General features: G+C 48.0%; 11 protein-coding genes across 11 annotated transcripts; 8 read left to right on the top strand and 3 right to left on the bottom strand.

Annotated features, from left to right (window-relative positions):
- Positions 1-17: 17 nt before the first annotated feature.
- EURHEDRAFT_412777 (uncharacterized protein) lies at positions 18-1,566 on the top strand. The gene is made up of 3 exons (XM_040782000.1): positions 18-418; positions 500-706; positions 801-1,566. The coding sequence occupies exons 1-3, from the start codon at positions 325-327 to the stop codon at positions 1,436-1,438; spliced, it is 939 nt and encodes a 312-aa protein (XP_040638616.1). The 5' UTR covers positions 18-324; the 3' UTR covers positions 1,439-1,566.
- EURHEDRAFT_456788 (protein-lysine N-methyltransferase) lies at positions 1,565-2,769 on the bottom strand (the record flags this gene model as incomplete). The annotated part of the gene is made up of 4 exons (XM_040784379.1): positions 1,565-1,680; positions 1,732-1,867; positions 1,927-2,448; positions 2,530-2,769. 4 exons carry the CDS (start codon positions 2,767-2,769, stop codon positions 1,565-1,567), a joined length of 1,014 nt encoding a protein of 337 aa, XP_040638615.1.
- A 1,736-nt stretch (positions 2,770-4,505) lies between these two features.
- On the top strand, positions 4,506-5,377 carry EURHEDRAFT_412772 (40S ribosomal protein eS24). Its single transcript, XM_040781999.1, has 2 exons — positions 4,506-5,054; positions 5,141-5,377. The coding sequence occupies exons 1-2, from the start codon at positions 4,763-4,765 to the stop codon at positions 5,215-5,217; spliced, it is 369 nt and encodes a 122-aa protein (XP_040638614.1). The 5' UTR covers positions 4,506-4,762; the 3' UTR covers positions 5,218-5,377.
- Positions 5,018-6,196, top strand: EURHEDRAFT_74374 (uncharacterized protein). Its single transcript, XM_040787643.1, has 3 exons — positions 5,018-5,054; positions 5,141-5,381; positions 5,476-6,196. The coding sequence occupies exons 2-3, from the start codon at positions 5,311-5,313 to the stop codon at positions 5,939-5,941; spliced, it is 537 nt and encodes a 178-aa protein (XP_040638613.1). The 5' UTR covers positions 5,018-5,054; positions 5,141-5,310; the 3' UTR covers positions 5,942-6,196.
- Positions 6,197-6,451: 255 nt separating this feature from the next.
- Positions 6,452-7,939, bottom strand: EURHEDRAFT_377924 (uncharacterized protein; the record flags this gene model as incomplete). The annotated part of the gene is made up of 3 exons (XM_040779015.1): positions 6,452-7,513; positions 7,572-7,682; positions 7,742-7,939. The coding sequence occupies 3 exons, from the start codon at positions 7,937-7,939 to the stop codon at positions 6,452-6,454; spliced, it is 1,371 nt and encodes a 456-aa protein (XP_040638612.1).
- Positions 7,940-11,263: 3,324 nt separating this feature from the next.
- On the top strand, positions 11,264-12,988 carry EURHEDRAFT_412767 (cyclophilin-like protein). Its single transcript, XM_040781998.1, has 4 exons — positions 11,264-11,380; positions 11,477-12,174; positions 12,227-12,423; positions 12,485-12,988. Exons 1-4 carry the CDS (start codon positions 11,301-11,303, stop codon positions 12,926-12,928), a joined length of 1,419 nt encoding a protein of 472 aa, XP_040638611.1. The 5' UTR covers positions 11,264-11,300; the 3' UTR covers positions 12,929-12,988.
- Positions 12,989-13,211: 223 nt separating this feature from the next.
- Positions 13,212-15,476, top strand: EURHEDRAFT_386685 (UDP-N-acetylglucosamine diphosphorylase). The gene is made up of 3 exons (XM_040779690.1): positions 13,212-14,364; positions 14,425-15,159; positions 15,215-15,476. Exons 1-3 carry the CDS (start codon positions 13,642-13,644, stop codon positions 15,284-15,286), a joined length of 1,530 nt encoding a protein of 509 aa, XP_040638610.1. The 5' UTR covers positions 13,212-13,641; the 3' UTR covers positions 15,287-15,476.
- Positions 15,477-16,635: 1,159 nt separating this feature from the next.
- Positions 16,636-17,446, top strand: gisB (putative zinc knuckle nucleic acid binding protein). The gene is made up of 2 exons (XM_040787642.1): positions 16,636-16,926; positions 16,993-17,446. The coding sequence occupies exons 1-2, from the start codon at positions 16,768-16,770 to the stop codon at positions 17,266-17,268; spliced, it is 435 nt and encodes a 144-aa protein (XP_040638609.1). The 5' UTR covers positions 16,636-16,767; the 3' UTR covers positions 17,269-17,446.
- A 2,589-nt stretch (positions 17,447-20,035) lies between these two features.
- EURHEDRAFT_377919 (putative ribosomal small subunit assembly protein) lies at positions 20,036-21,009 on the top strand (the record flags this gene model as incomplete). The annotated part of the gene is made up of 2 exons (XM_040779014.1): positions 20,036-20,944; positions 21,001-21,009. 2 exons carry the CDS (start codon positions 20,036-20,038, stop codon positions 21,007-21,009), a joined length of 918 nt encoding a protein of 305 aa, XP_040638608.1.
- Positions 21,010-21,481: 472 nt separating this feature from the next.
- Positions 21,482-22,838, top strand: EURHEDRAFT_412762 (general transcription factor IIH subunit TFB6 family). The gene is made up of 2 exons (XM_040781997.1): positions 21,482-22,057; positions 22,125-22,838. The coding sequence occupies exons 1-2, from the start codon at positions 21,718-21,720 to the stop codon at positions 22,676-22,678; spliced, it is 894 nt and encodes a 297-aa protein (XP_040638607.1). The 5' UTR covers positions 21,482-21,717; the 3' UTR covers positions 22,679-22,838.
- Positions 22,839-23,926: 1,088 nt separating this feature from the next.
- On the bottom strand, positions 23,927-24,337 carry EURHEDRAFT_412761 (uncharacterized protein). The gene has a single exon (XM_040781996.1). The coding sequence runs from the start codon at positions 24,189-24,191 to the stop codon at positions 23,940-23,942; it is 252 nt and encodes an 83-aa protein (XP_040638606.1). The 5' UTR covers positions 24,192-24,337; the 3' UTR covers positions 23,927-23,939.
- Positions 24,338-24,477: the final 140 nt, after the last annotated feature.

Below are 24,477 nucleotides of genomic sequence, written 5' to 3'. Positions count from 1 at the left end.
TTGTTCGGTATTTCCGCACTGCAGGATCTCGCTAAGCCTCAGGCTAATATCGTTGCACTCCAATTAGAAAGGCATGCTAGTCCGCAAACCGCACGACGGCTGGGGCGAGGCTGATTTTGCGCTAAATATTCTGTACCCTCAAGAGGGGCTGAGCCGGGGTGCCGTGCAGGGTTGGGTTTTGTGTTGGGTCTGTTGAGTGAGGGCTTTATGATCTTACTCTTTTTTCTCTCTTTTCCCCTTGTTTTTTGGATGTAAATGTACGGTGATGTTTGTTTGGATTGGATTGGATTGAATATCAGGGGCTACGAATATAACAAATTCACAATGGAACTCAAACCGATTCGCCTCGCTACTCTCTTATTATCCCTCTTTTCTCTTATCCCCACGACTGCTGCTCTCGACTGCTTCTCGCACAATGGTACCATCCCTCCCATCACCTCCCCTTCCCCCACCACCATCCACCCTAGTCACCAGAATATACTAACACCACCAACAACAGGCGTCAACGCAAACTCCTCCGAATTCTACGACTCCGCCCGCGACGGATCCCTAATCGCCTGTGGCACAGGCGCCACAACATGCTGTCTGGAAAGCGAATACTGCGACGTCGATCTGCTTTGTCATTCGCGTAGTAATGGAGGCTATTCGAGACAGTATTGCTCGGATCCGGATTGGCCGGAGGATGCTTGTTCGCAGCTTTGTCCGAGTACGTCACCTTTTCTCCCTGTGCGCAGATTGTGTCTGCATATGAAAGTGTTGGGTATGAGTCTGTGGGGAAAGGCTAATAGCGTGATGCATAGGCTACGGTGCAGCCGGTATCGCATTGACAGCCTGCGACTCCGCCGGCACGAAATTCTGCTGCGGCCCCAGCGCAGACGACTGCTGCAAAGCCGGGAACTACACGCAGATCGACAAGAGTAATGGCCAAATCGTGGCTATCGGAACAAGCACGATTCCTACGAGTAGTACCTCAGCTACACCTTCCTCATCTGCGAATGCGACTTCGACCAGTAGCAGTGCGTCTGCGACGACGACTGCCGCTGATGCAGCAAACGAGGATAATGGTGATGGTCTGACTGAGCAGACGAAACTTGGTATTGGTTTGGGCATTGGGCTGGGTGTGCCCTTTTTCACTGCGGCTGGTATAGCGCTGTGCCTTTGGAGGAGGTCGCTTGCAAAGGGCGCTAGTGGTGGTGGTGCAGAGAAGAGTACGGGTGTTGAGGGTGCTGGGGTTAGGGATCCTAATGCTGGTGCGCCGTATGAAGTTACTGGTTCTGCTACGCCACCGTATGGATATGGATATGCGGGGCAGGGTCAATGGCAGGCACAGGAACAAGGACATGATGTTACTGGGAACCGGAGTAAGAATGTGCATCAGCTTGAGGCTAATGAGACGCGGGCGGAGTTGGATGCTGCGAGGGTTCATGAGATGGAGTAGTTGTCTTTTTTGGACAGAATCTTTGATCTTGTTGTTATGCTATACTAATACACTAAGCTAATCGCATAATAAGCTAGAGTAATCATCTAAGCATCACTCATAATGTCATCACTTCTGTAGATAGGGCTACCGCCGGATACTGAACATTTTTATCGGGATCGAGGTTGAATGGAAGAATCCTGTTTGCTGGTCTTCTGGTGGTGATTCGAAGGGTATCCGGTCGACTTTGAAGTTGTTCGTTTCTAGTCACTTGTTAGCGCGTGAATTAGAAGAGTGGGAAGGATGGGACGTACGACAAGCATCCAAAAACGCCTGGAACGTCTCTTCATTCCTCAGCGTAGCCGAGATGATGAATTGCTGGAGGTTATAGCGTTCGAAAAGCGTAGTTAGGGTTGATTGAAGGAGCGGGATGAGATCTTTGTCGTATATCTATCCGCCCCGTTAGCAAACCTGTATACCGTATATAAACCCAGGCCAAAGAAACATACCAAATCCGCCCCAAGCGCAACATCAAACCCCTCTCCGTCCACCCCATCAACAGCCATCTCACTCCCCCACTCCCAAATCCCCGGAACCAACACCCCCTCGCCAATCCCATTCCTACCCACACAATCCGCTATACTCTCAATAAGCGCCTGTTCGCGATCCGTCGCAACAACCGCTTTCGGACTGAGATATTTCGCGCAAAGAAGTGATACGAAGCCCGTCCCTGCGCCTAGTTCCAGGACCCGTTTTCCCTTGATAAGTTCGTCTGCGATAGACGGTGAGGAGAGGTATGTGCCTAGGTGGAGGGCTGCTTCCCAGGTGCGGAAACCCGTTGTGCCGGAGGAGAGGATTAGGCCACGGGATTCGGATGTTATGACTGTTCGAGGCTCTTGGTTGGGGTCTGACTGGGCTGGCGATGGGGCAGTGTATTTGATGTACCCTAATTGCTGCGCCTGCTGGATTTGCGAGGGCTTTGGGAGCGTAATCAATTCACCCCATGTTTCTACCAGCTCGTCCATGATTTCCTACAATATGTCAACTACACTACTTCTACACCCTCAAATCAAACCAAAAACAAAAAGAAAAAAATGAAAGGAAGGGCGTACATCCTCCTCCGGATTAACTATGGCCTCCTCCAACCTCCCCAGAATCATTTTTAACACTCTCATCCGGTACCCTACCGGCGGTAATGGCCATGCCTGTGGATTATCTTTGTTGAACATGCGCTCGTAGATGGTGGATTGGGTGGCGGGGTGGAGGAGGGTTGTGCCGGAGGGGAGGGGGAGTTGAGGCGCGGGGACTTGTTGGTTGTATTGTGCGATTAGGTTTGGTATTGTGGTGGTCATTTTGGCTGCTGGTGTTGGAAGGTACTGAAGAAGTTGAACTTTTTGATGAATAGAAGAAGTCTGGGGATGCATGTGGATTGGCGGTGGAACGTATTTCCGGTCAGGTACCGCTTAGTGAGGTGCTTGTCTGCGATGATTGAACTATGTACATACAGAATCCGATTCGATTTCCATTCTTGTCCTTGCTCGTGTTCATTTTTACTTTCTTCTGATGGTCTAGTGATTCTGACGAGTGCGTCTTCAGGTGATAGCCAGCAAGCATCACGGGTGCCGAAGAGAAAAGCCATGTTCAGAACTATGGAACGACCTGGTTCCGCGTCTTAACAACACCCTACTCTACTACTGAAGCCAATGCCATAAAAGAATAGTATGTGAAATTGTATATATGAATCTGAAATCAATTTGATCTCACGATCACAGAGAATCCGTTTAAAAGGGCCGTACTAACGTGCATAAGACACAATAGAATGTGCAGCCAAAGATCCGACCCTGAATGTGTTTTCCATAGAGGCAAGGAGCACTCTTGACTCTTCAGAGTATATAATGGTTGATGAAAATGCCAGGCCAGAGCTAACACAAGTTGACACAATATTTAAGGACATGGGCCTTGGAATTCAATTTGAAGAAAGGTTTGTGCACGCACCATGGCCTTTTCAAAGGAAGATAAGGGAACACTAACGTTGAACATAGACGCTGTCCCTGGAATCAGGCAAAGCATTCGCAGTTTGTACAAAGCTCCAACTCCCCAAAAAGTGTCATGGAGCTATGACTCGACAGAAGTGTTGAGTAAGCATATTGCTTGGAGAAGGAAAACAGTCACCCGTGCAGTTAACTATGGGTGAGCTCATAGAATCATATCGGATACAGGCTATGGTAAGGTTTGATAGGAGAATCCTGAAAGTGATGTCGTGGTTTGATATGACAGAAGGGCTCGCCGGGCATACGCCTCGGAAAATCAAGCGAAGGCCCATTCAGTTAGCCATAGGCGAAATTCTAGGACTAATACGCGGCCGAGCTAGCCTACAGGCTAGGTCTGTCCAAGATGACAAGACAGACATTCTGTGTGGTCATATTTGACAAAGAATGATAGGGAAGCCCTTTGAGATGAAAGTTGGCGAAACCATGAAATTATGGCATCACGAAGCTGTATAATCTTCTTACTTTGATAGTCTCGTTTCTAGCGTCCATATGGTGCTTGGTGAGATTCAGAATAGAATGTTTTGCTCGTAGTCGTACAAGCTATGAATATAATTGCCATCTTGATCCTAAAGTACAAGCGCATGTATTCTCAAGGAAGCCAAGCTGGGGCTGAACCAGAGTAGAGAGGAAAACTCCAACTGAGTCGTGACGGGCATTGGTCGTGCCATGTCAAACTCTAAGATATTGTTTTGTGTGCCGTGTCTTGTCAGAAATAGGTTGGGCAAAGAGCAAAGTTTGCTTTTGAGGGATATACTGGCACTGTGTATTGGAGAAGGACCATGAATTCGACTGTTTCACATTCAAAGCATGTCTCGTCTGTACTACGGAGCGGAGTTTCCGCCTCAGGCACAAACCTTTTATCACGTGCGCGCTAACCGTGTTTGGTTAGCAGATGCCCTAGCCGAGCCCACAGCAGTGCACAACGAATATTCGTTCTATCGCAATCCGGCTGGCTTCGAAAATCGACAGCGAACTTCGACAACCCCCGCGGCCGCCAACAACTTTCCCTTTTTCCTTCGTCACTTGTCGACAGATTTCTCGCTGTCAATCACAGAAATCGACAACCATGGCCGACGCTCCCGTTACCCTGCGGACGCGCAAGTTCATCCGCAACCCTCTGCTTGCCCGGAGACAGATGGTCGTGTAAGGCTCTCTTTCTCCTGCTTTTATCGCTTTTTCGGTGTTTTATCGATTTGGGTGGTTATTGGAATGACATGTGGATATATTATTCGATATTTTTTTCGATGGAAATACCGTCAAAATTGCAAGAGGATTCTTTATCACAGGGGGATGGATGATCAGGAAGGCAAAATTCATTAAACTAATACTCCTCTCTAGTGACGTCCTCCACCCCAACCGTGCCAACGTCTCCAAGGATGAGCTCCGCGACAAGCTCTCCGGTCTCTACAAGGCCAACAAGGACGAGGTCTCCGTCTTCGGCTTCCGCACGCAATACGGTGGTGGCAAGAGCACCGGCTTCGCCCTGGTCTACGACTCCGCTGAGGCCCTGAAGAAGTTCGAGCCTCACCACCGTCTCGTCCGCATCGGTGCCGCTACCAAGATCGAGAAGGCCTCCAGACAGCAGCGTATGTTTATCCCGGGATTTGAGAAGGAGGACTATGGATAGCCAGGACTGGACCGGACCAAGGCTAATACTTATTCTCGACAACAGGCAAGCAACGAAAGAACCGTTCCAAGAAGTTCCGCGGTACCGCCAAGACCAAGGGCCCCAAGAAGAGCAAGGACTAAATGTAATCGCCAACGGACGCTTTCTGGCGATAGTGCTGCTGGTGATTATGGGCGGGGGTTTACTGTGATTATAGGGATTAGGGAATTTGGAAAATGGAAATGGACAACCTTTTTTCTCGTTTCTTCGCGCATTACGGTTTGCACTTGCACACACAAAAAAGGGAATTTTTTTAAAAAAAAAAAGGAAATGGAATGCGGCTTTTCCCAGGGGGAATTGTTGATGACCCTGCTGCTTTGAAACCCTGTGGTTTTTTCTTTAATTCGAGGTGGTATTTTGTGTTTGCAAGATGACTTACTTGTTCCACACCCATATTTTATCCTCATGGCCGTGGTGATAACAGGGAAAGAATATTATGAGGCTCTACTTATTTCATTCCCATTTTCTCTTCTGCGCGAGTTCTCATACAAAGTATCAGTCCATTCCCCAATTTCCCCAGCCCAGATGTCTCTTATCAGCAGCATCAATACCACGGAGTACTATCCCTCCACCATCCGGTATCCGGCACCACCACCGGCACCGGCACATCCTCCCCCGATGCAGAAGCACAAACCCAAGCCCATACATAACACAGCAGCAACGATTACAATTTCCCGCTTTTCCCCGCTGATGCTGAGCTACCCCTTCTTTTCCATATACATACTTAGTACACCAGCCAGTGCGGTACGGCTAGACCGGACGGTGAAACCGCCGACGAATGGTAGCACTGCATTTCCAACGTCGTAGATCATGATTCATGGGTATTCTGTCGTTTTGGTGAGGTGGGGTGGATGGTTGAGATTTGGATTGGTTGTGTTACGGTTATTTTTGGTTACTGGTTTACTTTTACTAGTTTGCAAAGTTACAAGTTACTGATGCGATTTGTAGGTGTGGTTTGTATACGACTATATGGTGTGGTTAGCGTTTACTAATAGCCAACGGAAGAGGATGATTGGGTTGTTTACTTGTATGACTCTTAATTCGATAGACAAATAAAAAGAATAAGCGCCACCCATCCATGAATCACATAATTAGTTACCACTGGGCCGTCAAATAGCAAACCACATAGCCACCCAACTCGAAGCCAAACGACCGAACCAGAATACATGTGAAAAGTACAGTAGGCGTAATCGTAATCGTAAGCGAACAAACGAAAGGACAAAAGAAACAGCCCATTGAAAGCCACCTCCCAATAAACATAAACACAAAACAAAGGAAAAGAAAATAAATTCTAAGTAGCCCTGGGCTCGGGCGAACTCAATAACCCTGAAGAGCCCGCTGCATCTCCGGGTGATAATCCGCCATAGCATCTGACGCCATCAAATTGAACTGTGGTCCGGACTGGGCATGAGTATCGACCTGCTTCACAGGCGAATATGGCAACCCGTTAATCAGCGTAGTTGCTGAAGAGTCGCTCGCTTCGGAATGGGTACTGCTGCGCTCACTACCGCTGTTGCTGCCATTGCTGCTGTAATGGTAGCTGTCCGATGGGCTGTAGTCACTGCTGGTTCCGATGGATAGTAGACGGCTGTTGCTGTCTCGTGAGAAGGTTCTCATGAATTGGGCACCGGGCGGTGTTTGGAAGTCACCTACCATTGCAGGGTCGAGAGCTGGGTATGTGCCGTTAGGGATAGTGGTTGTGTCTTGTGAGAGAATCGTCGGGACGTAGCCCAGGACCATGTCTTGGACGCCTGGGTCTAGTTTGATGTGGTTTTCTGGGCTTGTAGAGAAGGATTCGTTCGTGATGCTTTGCATTGGGCTACGGTGAGCCGTTGTATCGCATTTCTGCTCCCAAGGGCTTCCACTGGCTCTGTATTCTGGGGGGTAAGGCAGTCCAGAAGTAACCTCAGGCGAAGGAGTCATCAGTTGCGGTTGTGACGTAGGACTTGGAATATTTCGATGGGTCCCCTGTCCCGCAAGCATGTAGGAATAGGCCGATTGGATCAGGGGATTCTCTGTTCCTTGATCCGGGAAGCCCGTCTCATTCGTACTCCATCCCCTCGGGTTCCAGGTTAAACCGTAGTAATCATTCCAAGCGCCCTGCGGTGTACTAGGCAGCATGTGTGCAGCAGCTTGACCGTTATAGACTGCAGCTGATGGATCCTCGTAGTTGACACCATGCTCGATGCCGTATGGCTGCCGAGGAAACGCAGGATGCGCGTCAGCTGGCCCCATGTAGTAATTGGGCGACCGTGAATACGGCGAGTATCGTACATTCGATACTGCAGCCGACTTTTGGTTCATTTGAGCATACATGTTGACGTTGGATGGCGAAGGGTTTGCAGCACCACCCAGGGCAGGACAATGCATTGCCTTGACCTTTGCGTAAAGATACTGGTTAGCTTAGTTTCCCGTGATGATTGAGCAAGTAACCCACCCTCAAGAAATGGCATCTTGTTTCTTCGCCTGCATTTCGACAGTTCGTGCAAGCCTGTCCATCCTCGTTCTCGCCACTGCATTTAATCTTTCGCTGTCGGCACCGGGCACACTGGTGGCATTGTGAGCTTCACTCCACGATATGCCTCCGACGCTAGACATTCCACTTACAGCAAGTCGACTGCGACGTTTATTTGGGTCCTTGTTATCTTTTTCTCGAGAAGGGCTGACACGAGCAGTGATTTGCTTCAGGGAATCTCGTTGCTGTCCATGGCGAGAAGAGCGCCGTGCAACTGAGTGGGCTTCTTTTTTGATATGTTGATGGTGAAGGTTGGCCCTCTCATCTGTGGACAAGAGCTGGTGAGCCATAGCTTCGTTCAGTGGTCTAGTAGACGCAATCATGTTCCTCATCCAGAGGGTTTCATGCAAGACACGGAGAATTTAAAAATATAAAAAGTAAATATGACAACGATGCTTGTCAGAGAAAGCGAGATGTAGAAAATATTAAGATGAAGAAAAAGAAGAGAAGAAAGAAAAGTAGGTTATGGGGTTATGAATAACATGCCTCGTCGATCCTGCAAGCATTAAAAGGAGTCTCGGGGTTAATGTAGATACAAAGATTTGAGCCCATGGGGGTCTAGTATGGACTGGATTGATTCACGCTGATTGTCGATTATCGATTGTCTTTTTCTTTTTTTCTTTTTTTTATTTTTTTTATTTTAATCCCAGGTGGCATCAGACCAGGGCTGCTTAGACTCCACATCATAGCCCCATCTGGAGTTCCCCCTCAAAACCGGTAAAGTCACTAGTACATTTTCATACATACAAGAAGAGTGTGATCAGTTTGATACTGTCAGTCATTCCCTGCTGCGCCGTCGTACCAGGGGGTAAGAAAAGCAAGTATGCAGAATCCCGTGTCGCATCTCATATTCCCAGATCATGTACGGAGAAAGGTTGGAATACCCGACATGGTGCTGGCAGGCCAGACATCTAGAATATCCCGGAATTTTTAGAGGTCTTGTTTCACACGAGTAACGTCGTACTGCTTTGCAAGTGACCTGATAATCTTAAGCGGCGTGCAATCGTCCAAAACTGGGGCAATTGAAGCTCTCCGCGAAACGCCTTTTAGACCGGTCATGATAGAGAAAGGCTCCACTGTGTTTGCTGTTTCTTTGTCCGTCTTGCTCTCGCGATTAGGGATATCCTTCGTTTCTTCGCAGTAAAAAGATCTGCCATTAATGTCCAGGCCAAGTTCCAGATGCTGTTCGTCGCTGCAAAGAAGGCCTCCACCGACTACGTTTGCATGAGTTCTCAAAATGCATGCATTGATTGGCCACTTTCCGGTGGAATAAACGCAGAATATACGATGTTTGCCCTGTTTCTAGGTCGATCCATTGGCTTGACAGCTGCGATTCCTAGTTTAGCATCAAACAGATAAGGACCCGTCATTTAGTCTCGGCTGGAACCTTTTTAGCATGCGGCTCGCTAAGCAGGCGACAATGTCGGGCGTTCGTGAACCCTATCAGGGCGATCAAGGATTATTTGACAACTTGCAGGAATGGAAGGGGGAAGGAAAAAACAGAACAGTACCAATACAATCGGGTCTTCCTCCCCTAAAACCTTGAAAATGAAGCCGGGCAAACCGATTTTCCAATACAGCCATTTTGATGTTTCGGGACGTTTGAAAATCTCGTCGCAACAGGGCGGTTTTCGTAGTTCGCGATCAGGTCACCAACTAGTCCCGCCAGCGCACAGATGAATCAATTCCATAACTGAGTCGGTAAAACATCTTTGACAGGAATGGACGAGTCATTTTGAGAGTATTCGTCTCGCGCCTAGTAGTGTTTTCACTACTACATATCCGAGGCTGGGCCGACACACACAAGGCAAAACAACAATTAGAGAAAGAAGAAAAAAGAAAAGATGGACTGGAACAAAGAAGACACGAGTATAGAATAATATCCATATCATATTATCATAAGTTGAGCAAATCGGAAGACAGCCGCCGGACAGAAAAAGTTTAACTGCATGCAGTCCAGGGATTTGTGGAATAAGACCCTGTTGGTAAGATGAATGAGCTGCCATCGAAATGGGTTATGATGTCCTGCATTGCAATGGATCGTGATTGAGACCGTTTGTTCTCGGGTTCAGCTCTATGGGAATGTCTCCAGTCGAGCAGAGAGAAAGAGAGAGAGAGAGAGAGAATGCAGTATACACCGCACAAAATTATACAAAAATCGAGAGGAAAATCTGAATCCGTGTCTTGTATTCAACCACCAGAACAACAGCCAAGCGTTTTCATTGAATTCCAAATTCACAAAATCATATACTATTATAATATTTGTAAACGCCAATTCCAAAAGTACAGTAATAGTGAGGTTTAGGGAATGGTCGAATCCACAGCAAGTCGAATGGTGCAACCTATCGGCTGGCCAAGCGTCTAATGCTCACTCAAGAAAGGAAAAAGAAAAGAATGGCGAGAAAGAGAAATGATATTCAATGCAGTCCACAAAATAACGATAGTGATGGCGAGATGCGATTGTCGTTGGTAATAGGGCCAGCCACAGGATGTCAGTGCGACTTACCTGTCACTTTACAACTCCGATATTTCTCCTCTGACTGTCAAAATAGAACGTGAAAGCGAACACACCGCATACAAAACTGGAAACACTCCACGTGTCTTCTATATCTGGACAGTGTTGGTACGTGGTATGTATGGGGCGTACTGCGCCGCAGACGTTGGGGCATGTTGCAAAAGGGAAACCGAAACCGTTTAATTGCAACACCTTTGCTGTGGAACTCATTGAAGAGCGTAAAGAGATATCCAAGTTGCACGCCCGGTCTTTCTCTCGGCGCGTATCCCAATTCTGTAAATGGGGTTGCAATAGGGGAATTTGTTTCGCACAATGGGTTGAACGGTGCAGGGTCAACATAGGCAACCGATTGACGTCGATCCTCTCTTTCCTTGTAAACCTTATCAGAGAGACTTTGTTCAATAAATTCTGTGGTCCGAATTGTGTACGGAGTATTGTAGGGGCTGAACACGATCAAAAAAATCCCAGAGCGTGCATGCGCTTGATCCTCGACCCTGGTCCTCACCGAAAAATAGTTCCGTGCGCGGTGCTGCATATCTACCAAACACGTTTACTTTACGTCCAGAAGTACGACGAAAATAAGTACAGAGTAATCGTACTTTGTTTGGATAACCCCTAGTCGACTCATGCCGTCGGATTGAGAAGAAAACCGTTACACCGGAGCCTTCGGGACGGGCCTCCGGAGTTTAAGTGCTTTGACGTGAGCAAAGAGCCAAATCAGCCCTTGTCCCTGCCTTGCGTTGTGAGCATGTGCATCTGTCCGGACCATAATATAATTCTTGCTGTAATTCCCGGGTTATGGGTGGTTTGGTTACCGGGAGCAGCAGTTAAGGGCAGAGCACGGAGATATCATGGTAGATCCCGGGAGCCGCTCAGTCAGCCCGCAAAATGGACGCGCGCGTATCCTAAAGCGGTAACGGGGCAGAAAAGCATCATCGCCGTCATTAGTTATTGGCATCTTAACCAACCGCAACACGCAACTCGTGTACGTGAACATACCCCCATGCTAGTTAGTGTCTTAGTTGTACCTCTACGACAACGCCTGCCCGCGAACTATTTCTAATATTTTTTTTAATTCTACTTTTTTTTTTCTGGTTGGACGAGAACGCACTGTTAATTCTCGCCGGGCATTCGCCATGAGTGTACTCCTGGAGACTTCGCTGGGCGATATTGTCATTGACCTGTTGGTTAACGAGTCTCCAAAGGTGTGCGAAAAGTAAGTCAAATTCCATTTTCACCCTTTGTTTTTGCGTGGTGGTCTTGTCGAGTGGCTGAACGGAAACTAACAGCTCCCTGTTCTCTACCGCTGCAGCTTTTTGAAGCTATGTAAAGTCAAATACTATAACTTCTCGCCCGTACATAACGTCCAGAAGAACTTTTCTCTCCAAACCGGTGACCCTATCGGACCTGATTCCCCAGAGAGCGATGGCGGCTCCTCAATATGGGGTCTGTTGGAAGGCCCGTCGAAGCGAACATTCTCTCTCGAGCTCCCGAAACTGAAGCATCTTGAGCGTGGTACTGTGAGCATGGCGACAGTTCCCGCTACGCACGATCCGGATCAACGTCTGGCAGCTAGTCAATTCCTTATTACACTCGGCGATAACCTGGACTACTTAGATGGGAAGGCGGCTATATTTGGAAAGGTGGTGGAGGGATTCGATGTTCTGGAGAAAGCCAATGAGGCATTTACTGATGACCGGGGTCGACCTCTTAAGGATATTCGTATCCGTCATACGGCCGTCCTAGACGATCCATATGATGATCCTTCAGGATTGGTAGAGCCACCTGAGAGTCCGTTACCGACCAAGGCCCAATTGGATACCGTTAGGATCGCCGATGATGAGGATCTGGATGATGATATGGATGAGGAAGCAATGGAGACACTGCGGCGGGAGCGGGAGGCGAGAGCACAGGCATTGACTCTAGAAATGGTTGGAGATCTTCCATTTGCAGAAGTCAAGCCGCCTGAGAATGTTCTGTTCGTCTGCAAGCTAAATCCGGTCACGCAGGGTACGTGCACTTTCATCTTCATAAGTTCATACTTGATATTAACACTATCTAGACGAGGACCTTCATTTGATTTTTAGTCGATTTGGGCAAATCCTATCCTGCGAGATCATCCGAGACAAGCGTACTGGTGACAGTCTGCAGTACGGTTTTATCGAATTTGAGAATCAGAAGGATTGCGAGCAGGCATATTTCAAGATGCAGGGCGTTTTGATTGACGACCATCGCATCCACGTGGATTTCTCTCAAAGTGTAAGCTTTACCATAATGCTTTTTTTTTTTTTCGTTGCTGCATTCGTCTAACTAGCAATAGGTGTCGAAGCTGTCGGAAAGCTGGCGGAATGCCACCATCACTAAGCGTGGGGGCCCACGGGGTGGCTTTGGTGGTGTAGCTGAGCTTGAAAGGAAACGCCAGTATAGAGCATCCCCCGAAATCGAGCTCAAAGACGATGATGACGACCGTTACAATATGATGTTTGACAAACGTGAGGCTGCCCGGCGGCGACCTGCCTCCCGTGAGCGTTCATTAAGTCGAGGCCCGCGAAAAAGCTCTCAACGAGACCGCAGAGTCAGTCCGAGTCCGAAACGAGGAAGTTCACACCGCGATCGGTACCGCGATCGGTCGTACAGCCGGAGTCCACGACGAGAGGACTCTCGCCGTGGTAATCGATACCGGGGTCGAGACAGACACGGTGATGAGCGACGGGGACGTGATCGTCGTGATGATGATCACTACCGAGAAAGGCGACGTCGTTAGACTGCTTCTTTGGCGTATAGTTCTTTGGCGTGATGGAGTTTACTGTCCATAACACACAGTATATAGTGTATGTAAAACCAAACTCTTTCTACTACGTTAAAGGTACGACATTAGATGGTTTATACCGACAGTTCAATAAGTGCATTACTGGTCAGTATATGCATGTACTCCGTACCATTGCGCCAAAAAAAAAAAAAAAATCGTATGACTGAGCAATTTGACCAGCTGTAAATCATCTGTAAGGCATTGTCTGCATAACTCTCTTCATTTACATACATACATTCTACAGCAATTGCTTTGTTGGCGAAACTCCAAACCTCACTTTATGCCCCGCCACAGCAAGAGAAACATCCGCTGGCCACTCACAGTCCGCGATGTCAGACATGGTCCCAGTCAAAGTGTGGTAATGGTTGGTCTAAAAAAGGTATGGGAATAACTACTATTTTTGCCTTCAGCCAAGGAACAGTTTTTTTGTGGCGGTCAGTGTTTTCTCTGCTACCGTTAGTACTACTAGTGCAAGTATAGAGGACAGCTTCACGCCCCGCTGTCCCCGATCAGCTAACGCCCCTCTTTGTTTCTTCCTTTTCCCTTCCTTAATTTATCCTCCCTTCTTCTTCTTCTTCTTCTTCTTCTTCTTCTTCCTTTCATTTCCTTTCCTTTCCATCTATCCTCCTCTCTTTTTTCCCCAGTATTCTCACCTCCTTATCATCATAATGGCTGCCGCTATCAAAGAGACTGTCTCCAACCTCGTGGGCAAGCTCCAACCCCACGCCGAACCCGCCCTTCCTGAACCCTCGGCCGAGGACTTCCAGAAGCTCCAGCAGAAATATACCGAAGCCGGACAAGGCCAAGTGTTCGCTTTCGTCGATGAACTCCAGCCTACTGAAAAGACCCAGCTCTACCACCAACTGACCAACTTCGATCCCACCCGTGTCAATGAATTAGCTGAAAAGGCCCTAAGCCCTGCCGCTGCCCCCGAGGGCCCTCCTACCCTCGAGCCTCTCCCCGACGTGGCTCTGGCCTCGATCCTCGACTCGGACCCCAAGGATATCCAACAATGGTACGATGCAGGTCTCAAGGCGGTTTCGGAGAACAAAGTTGCGGTGGTTCTGATGGCCGGTGGTCAGGGTACTCGTCTGGGTAGCTCTGACCCCAAGGGTTGCTTTGACATTGGTCTTCCTAGCCACAAGTCGCTTTTCCAGATCCAGGGTGAGCGGATTGCTAAACTGCAGCTGCTGGCTCAAAAGGTCTCGGGCAAGGAGGCGGTTATTCCTTGGTATGTGATGACCAGTGGACCGACTCGCAAGCCTACGGAAGACTTCTTCCAGAAAAACAACTACTTTGGATTGTCCAAGGACAACGTGATTATCTTCGAGCAGGGTGTTTTGCCTTGTATCTCCAATGAGGGTAAGATTCTGTTGGAGTCTAAGTCGAAGGTACGTACCACTTTCCTTCAATTTTACCATGACTTCCGTTCTAATCGCTTTGGTGTATAGGCTGCCGTCGCACCAGATGGAAATGGCGGTATCTACCAGGCCCTCGTCACCTCGGGAGTGCGGGAGAACATGCGTAACCGTGGCATCCAGCACATCCACACATACTGTGTTGACAACTGCTTGGTCAAGGTTGCAGACCCTGTCTTCATTGGTTTCGCTGCCGCGAAGGACGTCGACATTGCCACTAAGGTGGTGCGGAAGCGCAATGCCACTGAGTCTGTTGGTTTGATTCTGCAGAAGAACGGCAAGCCGGATGTCGTTGAGTACTCTGAGATTGACCAAGAGACTGCTGAGGCCAAGGACCCCAAGCAGCCTGATGTGCTGAAGTTCCGCGCTGCCAACATCGTCAACCACTACTACTCCTTCCGTTTCCTGGAGTCTATCGAGACCTGGTCTCACAAGCTGCCTCACCACGTTGCCCGCAAGAAGATTCCTTGCATCAAGCCTGAGAATGGCGAGGCCTTCAAGCCTGAGAAGCCCAACGGTATCAAGTTGGAGCAGTTCGTCTTTGACGTCTTCCCCCTGACCCCCCTTGACAAGTTCGCTTCCATTGAGGTCCGCCGTGAGGACGAGTTCTCGCCTCTGAAGAACGCCAAGGGCACTGGTGAGGACGACCCGGACACCAGCAAGCGGGACATCATGGAGCAGGGTAAGCGATGGATTGAGAAGGCCGGTGGTGTCATTGTCACTGAGGGCCAGTCCGTTGGTGTTGAGGTTTCTCCCTTGATCAGCTACGTAAGTTACTTCCCTGTCATTTGTCTTGATCACTTCGCTAATGGTTGATTTCCAGGGTGGTGAAGGACTCGAGTTCCTCAAAGGCCGGGAGATCAAGGCTCCGGCTGCTGTCGAGAAGGAGGAGTAAGAGTATTAACATAAGCCTTTTGTCGGCACGCATTAGGTATATAATTTTAATGCATTAGCGCGTTCATGAAAAAGATACTGTCTACGGAGGAAGTGGTATTGTTGTTGTTGTTGTTGTTGTTGCGAATAGGAAGCATAAATATTATACCCGTGTTATTAATCTTAATGACCTGATCAGCTCTTTATCGTATGTACTCTGCAGTCTATGGCGTATACAACAGACATTCATGCCTCAGGCTACCTGTCAGGAATCTGGGCCACTGCAGCCTTTACGCAATACGGAAAAGCCCGGAAGCTAAATTGAGGAAGTTTTTTTTTGCATAGCGATTGGGCCCTGATGGGGAAAGGGCTATTTTTTTCCATTCACCACCATCATAGATTTACTGCAAATTTTCCTCAGGAAATACCTCTTCGTTCATTTTTTTTGTGTTGCTCGTGGTCTGGAGGAATTGGAGAGCTGTTGTGTGTTGAGAGTCGCGTTGTAAAGCAGGTAAGCTTTTTTTTTTTTTTTTTTTTTTTTTTTTCCCCCTTTTTTTTTTTGGGTTTTTTTTTTTCCGCCCCCTTTTTTTTTTTTTTTTTTTTCACCACCATCGAGCATCTACCAGCAAGGTTCTCAGGACTGACAGCGGAAAATCAGATCTTAATTGAATAGGAGTTCGTTCGTTGGTTTCTGGAAGGGTAAGTTTTTCTTCAAGGTCCTTCCGTATGAAACTCTTCTATTTGCTTTGTTCGATGCTTTTTCCAATCGGGTTTGACGGGCTGCGTGCGATTTTCCTCTACGATCCTCTCTCGGTTTTTCGATTGTTCGCCTGAGTTTTTTTTTTTTTTTTTTTTATGGCCGATTCGCTTCTCTCGGATATTTAATATGGGTTGGAATGGGATATTTGGGCGCTTTTTCACGGATGCAGCAATGCGGGCTGTCGCATGGTCCGGGCAAGTGCCATAACGGTCTTGCAACGGTTGATATCGAGAGAGGGGAGGGAAAGCCAGCACCGTCAATCCTTGGTCTTCTTGACATTACAATGCGGACTTTCACGGGACCATGAGCATTGTCCATTGACAGCGGCTAACTGGAGGAGAAGAATCAGTTTAGTATACAGTCAAGATGTTGCTTTCTCGTCGTGCGTGCTACAAGTGTGGCAACATTGGCCATTACGCTGGTCAGTAATATCCTGGGAATTGGGAGCAATTCGCCGGAAATGGAGGAAGTTTAGCTGACGGAATACAATAGAGGTCTGCTCTTCAACTGAGCGTCTTTGCTACAACTGTTAGTGAACCCTTACTGCGCACCTATATGGTTTCATTTCGGGATTGTTGCTAATGCGTTACTCTTTACTATAGGCAAGCAGGCTGGTATGTACCGAACATATGTCGTCTCCTCTTCCGAGCTTTGGTCTGATTCTTCGAACCAGGACACGAGTCCAGCAGCTGCCCGCAGCCTCGTACAACCGAGAGTAAGGAACTCCCCTTCGCAGGATCCAAATGTTGTGGAGTACAAGCGTTAACATGTGTTTCCTTCCAGCTAAGCAATGCTACAATTGCCAGGGAGTTGGCCACGTCCAGGCTGACTGTCCTACACTGCGTCTGAACGGTGGTACTAGCGGCCGTTGCTACAACTGCAACCAGCTTGGTCACCTTGCCGTACGTCTATCCCGCTACAATGGAGTGAAGGATTGCAAGTATGAGATGACTGACATGTCTCTTTAGCGCAACTGTGGTACTCCCACTCCTGGTGCTGGTGCTGGTGCTGGTGCTGGTGCTGGTGCTGGCCGTGGTGTCGGTGGTCCTCGTGGAGGATTCAACGGCGGTTTCCGCGGTGGGTTTGGCGGCTACCCTCGTGCTGCCACCTGCTACAAGTGTGGTGGTCCCAACCACTTCGCTCGTGACTGCCAGGCTCAGGCTATGAAGTGCTACGCTTGCGGAAAGCTTGTAAGTACACTATTAATAGTGTCTATCCATAGATCTCTTCTGACAAATTCCTAGGGTCACATCTCTCGTGACTGCACTGCTCCCAACGGTGGCCCGTTGAGCTCTGCCGGCAAGGTCTGCTACAAGTGCTCTCAAGCTGGACACATCTCTCGGGAGTGCCCGAGCAACGAGTCTACTCAAGCTGCTGAGTCGACTCCCGCCCCTGCCGCCGCTGCTGTTGCCGCTGAAGCCAACACGGAGGCTGCTCCCGTCGCAGCAGCTCCCGCCGCTGCTGTCGCATAAAGGGACCACTTGACGTGTCCTTGAAACGCGAATCCCACATCTAACGGGGGAACAATTCTCTTCTTCTCTTATTGTATTAGGGTTCTTTTCCTAATTTTTCTTCCCCCGTCTTTTGTTTGCATATATTATGGCCCTGTTTCGGATTATTGGCACCGGGTGTTCTTTTTTTTTTTTTCATCTCTTTTTTTATATTATGTATACGACGAACCAAAAAAGTTTTCACGAAGTCCCAGGTTCTCATATGACTTGGATCCCCATGCACGACTCAAGTCTCATGAATTGGCGTCTATTGTTCTTTCTGCGGGTTATCTTCCTTCTCATTCAAGGAGACGAGGCAAGGAGATGAATTTCAATTTAGTGCGGGTGAGAGAGACTGGTGGACCGAGGACGATGTGTTTTTGTACGGAATGGCTATATAAGATAGTGTACGGTGCTGTCTTAGTATTATCAAAAATGGGGAGCAAAGAAAGGAACAAAAACTAAAGAAATTCCTTCAAACTCATATACTATATCTTTTGATTTTTTTCTTGTAGTTATGGCACGTTGTCTGATGATGACCAAGTTGACCATTTCCTATTTGGGTTGACACAACGCAGCCCTCTTCTCGAGCACTTGCTCCATCTAATTCTCTTCTTCTCCAAGCCAGGCTCATCTTCATCCCAAACAAATCCATCCTATTTTCCTTTCAGTTTTATAATCCTTATTCTTGTCTTTATACCTAATAGTCAATCTCTTCCATATCTACACCCAAATTACAATCCAGTGACAAGATGCCTGGATCTGATGCGGGCGACGAGTTCAACGATGATCTAGAGGTCCTTTCTTTCCTCTCCCTCTGTCTATAATTTATTTGGCTTGCTGACTTCTGGTCTTCTCGATATTTGACAGGACTTCATTGTTGATATCGACGGTATCCAGGCTCATGGTACGTCCAGGGCTCTCGTCCTCGCTTCTTGCCTCGTCTCGTCTCACTTCGTCCGAATAGCCGTGTTGATAATGTAATAGGGATCAGTGCAGCGGATATCACAAAGCTCAAGGCGAATGGATTCTACACTGTTGCTGTATGGATCTCTTTCTGGATATATACACTCACTCCCCAGGCTAATACGCTTAGTCGGTCCATGGCGCTACGCGAAAGACTCTGTTGAAGATTCGAGGTTTCAGCGAGATCAAGGTTGAGAAAGTCAAGGAAGCTATCCAGAAGTGCCTGGTTCGTATCGCTACGGAGTACATGCGTGTTGTCCCTGGCTGACTGTCCTAGCCCTCTGCTTCTGGGTTCATCACGGCTATGGAGCTGAATCATCAACGCAAGAGGGTAACCAGAATTTCGACTGGAAGCAAGCAGTTTGATGCTATTCTCGGAGGGTAAATTACTCCTCATCATTGGCGGGGTCTTGTTCTCACTGTTGTAGGGGCTTCCAGAGCATGAGTATCAGCGAGGTCTTTGGCGAATTCCGTTGCGGCAAAACACAGCTATCTCACACGATGTCCGTCGTCGCACAACTTCCTAAGGAGATGGGAGGTGCAGATGGCAAGGTTGCCTACATTGATACCGAGGGTACCTTTCGTCCAGAGCGTATTGCCCAGATTGCAGAGCGTTTTGGTGTTGACCCGGACTCTGCTCAGGAGAATATCGCTTACGCTAGAGCGCTCAACAGTGAGCATCAATTGGAGCTGCTGTATACTCTGAGCAAGGAGTTTGCGGCAGGCGAGTACAGGCTGTTGATTATTGATAGTATCATGAATTGCTTCCGTGTGGACTACTGTGGACGTGGTGAGCTTGCGGACCGTCAACAGAAGCTTAACCAGTTCTTGATGAAGCTTTCACATATGGCTGAAGGTATGTCTCTCGTCTCTCTAGTTCTCTATTCTTGACTGCAAGCTCATCTATAATTTAGAATTTAACATCTGCGTCTTGATGGTTAGTCTAGTCCCCTTGTCTCTCTTACAGAATACTTGCTGACGATACCAGACAAACCAGGTCCAAAGCGATCCTGGCGCCAGTGCCCTCTTTGCAGGAGCCGATGGCCGTAAGCCAGTTGGAGGACATGTCTTGGCGCATGCGTCTGCGACTCGTGTTTTGCTCCGGAAAGGACGTGGAGATGAACGTGTGGCCAAGATTCAGGATTCACCAGGTTAGTTATCCTTAGCTCTGAGGGCTTTGGATTGTCTAACAAGCTGTAGATTGCCCTGAGCGCGAGGCGACCTATGTAATCACGAACGGCGGAATTAATGATCCTGATAAGATTTGACGCTGGAATAGAAGAGAACTATGTGGGATGATATAATTTGAAATATTTCTTAGGAGTTATTTGTGATATTTCTTTTTCTTTTTTTTTTTTTTTTTGCTGATGTTGTTGTCGATGTACAAGTACTTGTAATAGCTTAACTAGCCTTATCGGTGGTCTCCGCTTCCGCGTGCAAAATTTCCGCAGCGCAAACTCGGAGCGGAAGAGCGAATAATTTCTTGCGCAAACACCAGTCCATCTCAACTCCTTTTATTTCCTTTTCCTTTCCGGGACCCCCTGGATTACAGGAAATGAAGAAAGACTCACCAGAGATAGCCGGTTATACCGTGCTCTCCATTCAACTCCCCCCAACACCCGCCTTTCCCAAACCAGCAACCCATTACCTCTACCTACGCCCTCACGAGCCTCGCATCCCAGACCCCGACTCCCCTCGCTCTCTTTTCATCGTCAATATCCCCATAGACACAACCGAAACCCACCTCCGCCACCTTTTCGCCAAACAACTCTCCGCCGGCCGCGTCGAAAAAGTGCACTTCGAAAACGTCCCTACGAAAAAGAAGCACTCTCTCCCAACCCTCTCCGCCTCCAAGAACAACAAAAAACGCAAGCGCATCACAGCCGACGACCTTCAATCCCAACTCGAAGCCATCGAGCTCCCCTCAACATGGGACCACCATCTCCAGAAATCCGGCGCCCACGCCATCGTCATCTTCGCCGATAAACCCAGCATGGAAAGTAGTCTCAAAGCAGCCACAAAAGCAGCCAAAAAGGGCACCCAGATCGTCTGGGCCGAAGGCATCGAGGACCGCATCGCCCCGCTCGGTCTCGCGCGGTACTCAACCCACGAACAACTCCGGTATCCGGACCGCGCGACGCTCTTGAACACCGTGAACGACTTTATGGTTGTGTTCGGTGAGGTTGCGGAGGCGAGGAAGCGTGAGGAAGCGCGTAAGACGCAGATGCCGGATGATGATGGATTTGTCACTGTTAGTAGTGGACCGAAGTTGAATAATGTTGCGCAGCAGGAGGAGATGAGGGAGTTGGTTGAGAAGCAGAGGAAGAAGGAGGAAGGTCTGGGTGACTTCTATCGCTTCCAGAGCCGTGAGAAGAGGAAGGAGAGACAGAATCAGTTGTTGAGGAGGTTTGATGATGATAGGAAGAAGTTGAGTGAGATGAAGGAGCGGAGGGGGAAGATTCGGGTGAGTCCTGCTTTCTTACTACTTGATTTGGAGATGCCATTGCTAACATATCGCAGCCAGAATAAATTCTTTCTTCTTAAAAGTCGGTTTAGCCGGGCGTTTGGGTTGGCAACAAAAGTTATGGGTTCAGGGCGGGTTGATTGTGAGTATACCGATTTCTTTCTACATACTCCGTACACATGATGAGCACGCTGGGGCCAGAGTAGCAAGACTCGATTTATGATCAGATGTCATGCCATGCCTTCAAACACCAGCGATTCTATTTATCTTCTCACCTCTGAAGTGTCCATTCTATCGCTTGTTTCATCGGTTTTGTCCGGGACAATTGCTAACGCGAGTCTAGTGTCGATATGTCAGGTTTAGTATAGAATGAGAAGCATATTTACTGCATAAAATACATATATAAACCACTCTTTCAATCTCGTTCAATGCCATGTAGACATAGAATACTACAATACCGCGTACTCAATGCTCTATTAATACTCCGCACAGACCACTTAGATCTCAGGCTTGGCGATGACATCTTCTTTTCTGCAACTCTACAGGTACTGGAGTTCTTTGTACAAAACCACTTGTTCACGCTAGCTGGACATTTATATTTAAATTGCTGGTTGTAAATCTTCGGCGACGGCGCTTTGGGGATATATCTTTTGAATTTGCGCTGAGTACTTCGAGGCAGCAGGAATCAGTTCTGCTTTCATCAAACACCCTCCGTATTTCACTCACAACTACAGCCATTTACACTACATTATACTGCCATCGATACCTCGACAATGACCTCAACCGACTCAGCCGGCGGCTTCATCCACCCTTCCCTCCCCTCCCCCGCACCCTCAACAATGTCAGCCTCGACCGCAACACCCTCACTCCTCCCGCAACAACGCAGGCACCCGCTCAAAGCGGGATCGATGAAAGAGACTGCTGTGATAAATCACCTTGATAAGAGTATTCTGGGAATAAACCGGCGGCATGCAAAGAAGTTTAGCAGTACTTATGGAGGCGGAGCACCGAACGGCGAGGGTGAGGGCCAGGGCGAACGCGGATACGAGAGTTTCAAAGAAATGGTCAGGGATATCGAGAATTTAGTCGATGTCGTCTGGGTTAGTGGCACGCGTACGTTTCCCTCCTCCCCTGTCCATTTAACCGATTACATCTAAACTAACAATCACACGCACACTAGCAACCCTCCAAATCCCATACATAATCTCGCTCGCTGTCCTCGTGAACTCCAGTCTCCCCTCCTACCCCTTCACCCCACAATCGACTTTTCGCCTCCTCCGCAAATTAGACTCCGTCTTCGCATCGCTGTTAACAGGGGAAGACGCAGACTCGGGGGCTCCGCTGGCGGGGTTCGAAACAAGGCGGAATATCGTCTCGATGACGGAGAAAGTACGGATTAAGAGTATTGCGGAAACGTGTCGGATGGTTGTTATGGAGGTGAGAGAGCGGAGTGACGAGACAACTGACGGGGATGGTGATTTTACTGGGGAGAGTGAGGTGAATAGTGAGGATGAGGAGATGGAAGATGTGCTTGGGGATGGGAATGTGACACCGAATGCTAATGCGGTTGATGAATATCACGAGACGCCTGGACGGTGGGAGATGGAGGCGGCGATGGTATATCAAAAGACGATTCAGTTGTTGGGGGATGAGTTGGGGAGGCAGGGGGAGTTTGGGGATGATATTGGGCAGCGAGAGATTACGCCTCCGTGTGCACCTAGTGCAGCTCAATAACTATCAATAATCATGGGCCATATTAAACTAAACTGACAGCCCTAACTGAATCATAGACCAGAGTACCGGGTCGTCGACCACACGTAAGCTATGAAATGCAAAACGCGACTTCCGTAACGGCTGAAATTTACAGGGCATCGGTGGATTCAATCTTTCAAAACGCCACACGATGGGCCTCAGAATTTTAAGCGGATTGGGATCGGAAGCGCAGGGCGGATGGTGATTGGTGCTTGGGCGACGGTGATTGTAATTTCATCTGGTTGTGCTGTGTGGATCGCAGAGTAGTTACTTGTACAGTAAGGTACGAGGTGAGTGAATGAGTCGATTGATATACAATTGAGTAGAGTTTATTGTCTAGAGACTATGGCCACACAGAAGAGGTGGTGTATATCTGTACTCTGTAGGATAGTTAAAGCGCAGTGGCAATGCCCCTCTTGGGCAGTCATCGATCCATGGTTCCAAGAAAAGCGATATTAATTGTATGTCATGCATCCACTGAAAGAGTTTTCCTCTACTCCGGATTATTTTGCTTCGTACGTACATAGTAGAGTACAGCATAGCATGCCAGGTACCCGCATTATATCACAGATCGAAGTAGTAACAAAAGTACTTGCTCGATGCAAGGAATTGTTTGTAGTACTCCGTACTCCCGTATCAAAAGGTAAATAAGTACAGTGTTCGGGAGTAACTCCTTGCTCATTCCGTGTATGTACATGTACGAGGTACTTAATCGGTAGCGCAGCCACTGATTCAATACCACCGAGATGGATGAATGGATGCATCAAGCGCGCGTCGACGCGTCTGGGTTTTCTTTTTTCTTTTTTTCTTTTTGTTTTTTGGTTTTCGTTTTTCGTTTAACTTCAGTAAATATCAGCTGGGCAATGACATAAGTTTTCATAGATACACGGCTGTAGCTTAGTGCTCGGTACTCCGTACAATTTGCAACAATGGCGTCTTTCAGGATTGAATACGAACCACCCCGGTTCGCAATGTCCGGCCAATCACGGGCTGGTTACCAGAAATCCTACTCATGACACCCTCCATGGTTCTGTGTTCTTACTGGTACGTACTCTGTACGGAGTATATACTGTACCTGTACTTATACAGTGGTAATTATACTTGTATCTATGATGATACCTGTGACGTCGATGGAGATAAGGTCCGGTTGAATCAGGTGACATGCATTGCATCTGCAAGGTGTTCTTCACTTCTCCTACAATATGATACTGTCTGGCAGAGAGTACTACCACTACTTTATATATCAAGCAGGATTCACATTCCTTGTGTCAGCATCCAGACACTCGTGCGATACGCGATGTTCTCTGCGCGGCATAAAGAAGCCTGAGCCGAGTCGTGGCCGTGGGTACGGACTAGTATGAAGTATAAAGTAAGGTCGTTCTTTGTCTTCTTTATCCTCGCATCCCGTCAAGCAAGGATGGGATGATATGAGTACTATGTATGAGAGGATCAAGTGACTATCCTTGATTACTGAAACTGCAGTAACTAACAACATGCGAGTGTGTACTTCGTATTGAGGTTGAAACTGCCGCGGTCTGCATATCGTCACTTATTCCAATCTGTACTCTTCTGTACGAGATATATTGTGAATATAGATATTCATATCTAGTCTATTCAATAATAATAATATCACTTTATCACTCTATTATTACTCTATTTAATAAATACCTACACTCATACTAAATAAAACCCCAGCCGTGCCCGTGCAGGTAATTTTGTAATTTGCGTAATGCCCCATCTGCCGGTGCCCTATGTATGTAAGTGTATGGGTATTCTATTAT

The sequence above is a fragment of the Aspergillus ruber genome, assembly GCF_000600275.1.
Source record: "Aspergillus ruber CBS 135680 unplaced genomic scaffold scaffold00014, whole genome shotgun sequence".
Taxonomy (NCBI): domain Eukaryota; kingdom Fungi; phylum Ascomycota; class Eurotiomycetes; order Eurotiales; family Aspergillaceae; genus Aspergillus; species Aspergillus ruber.
This window is presented reverse-complemented; position numbering and strand designations above follow the sequence as displayed.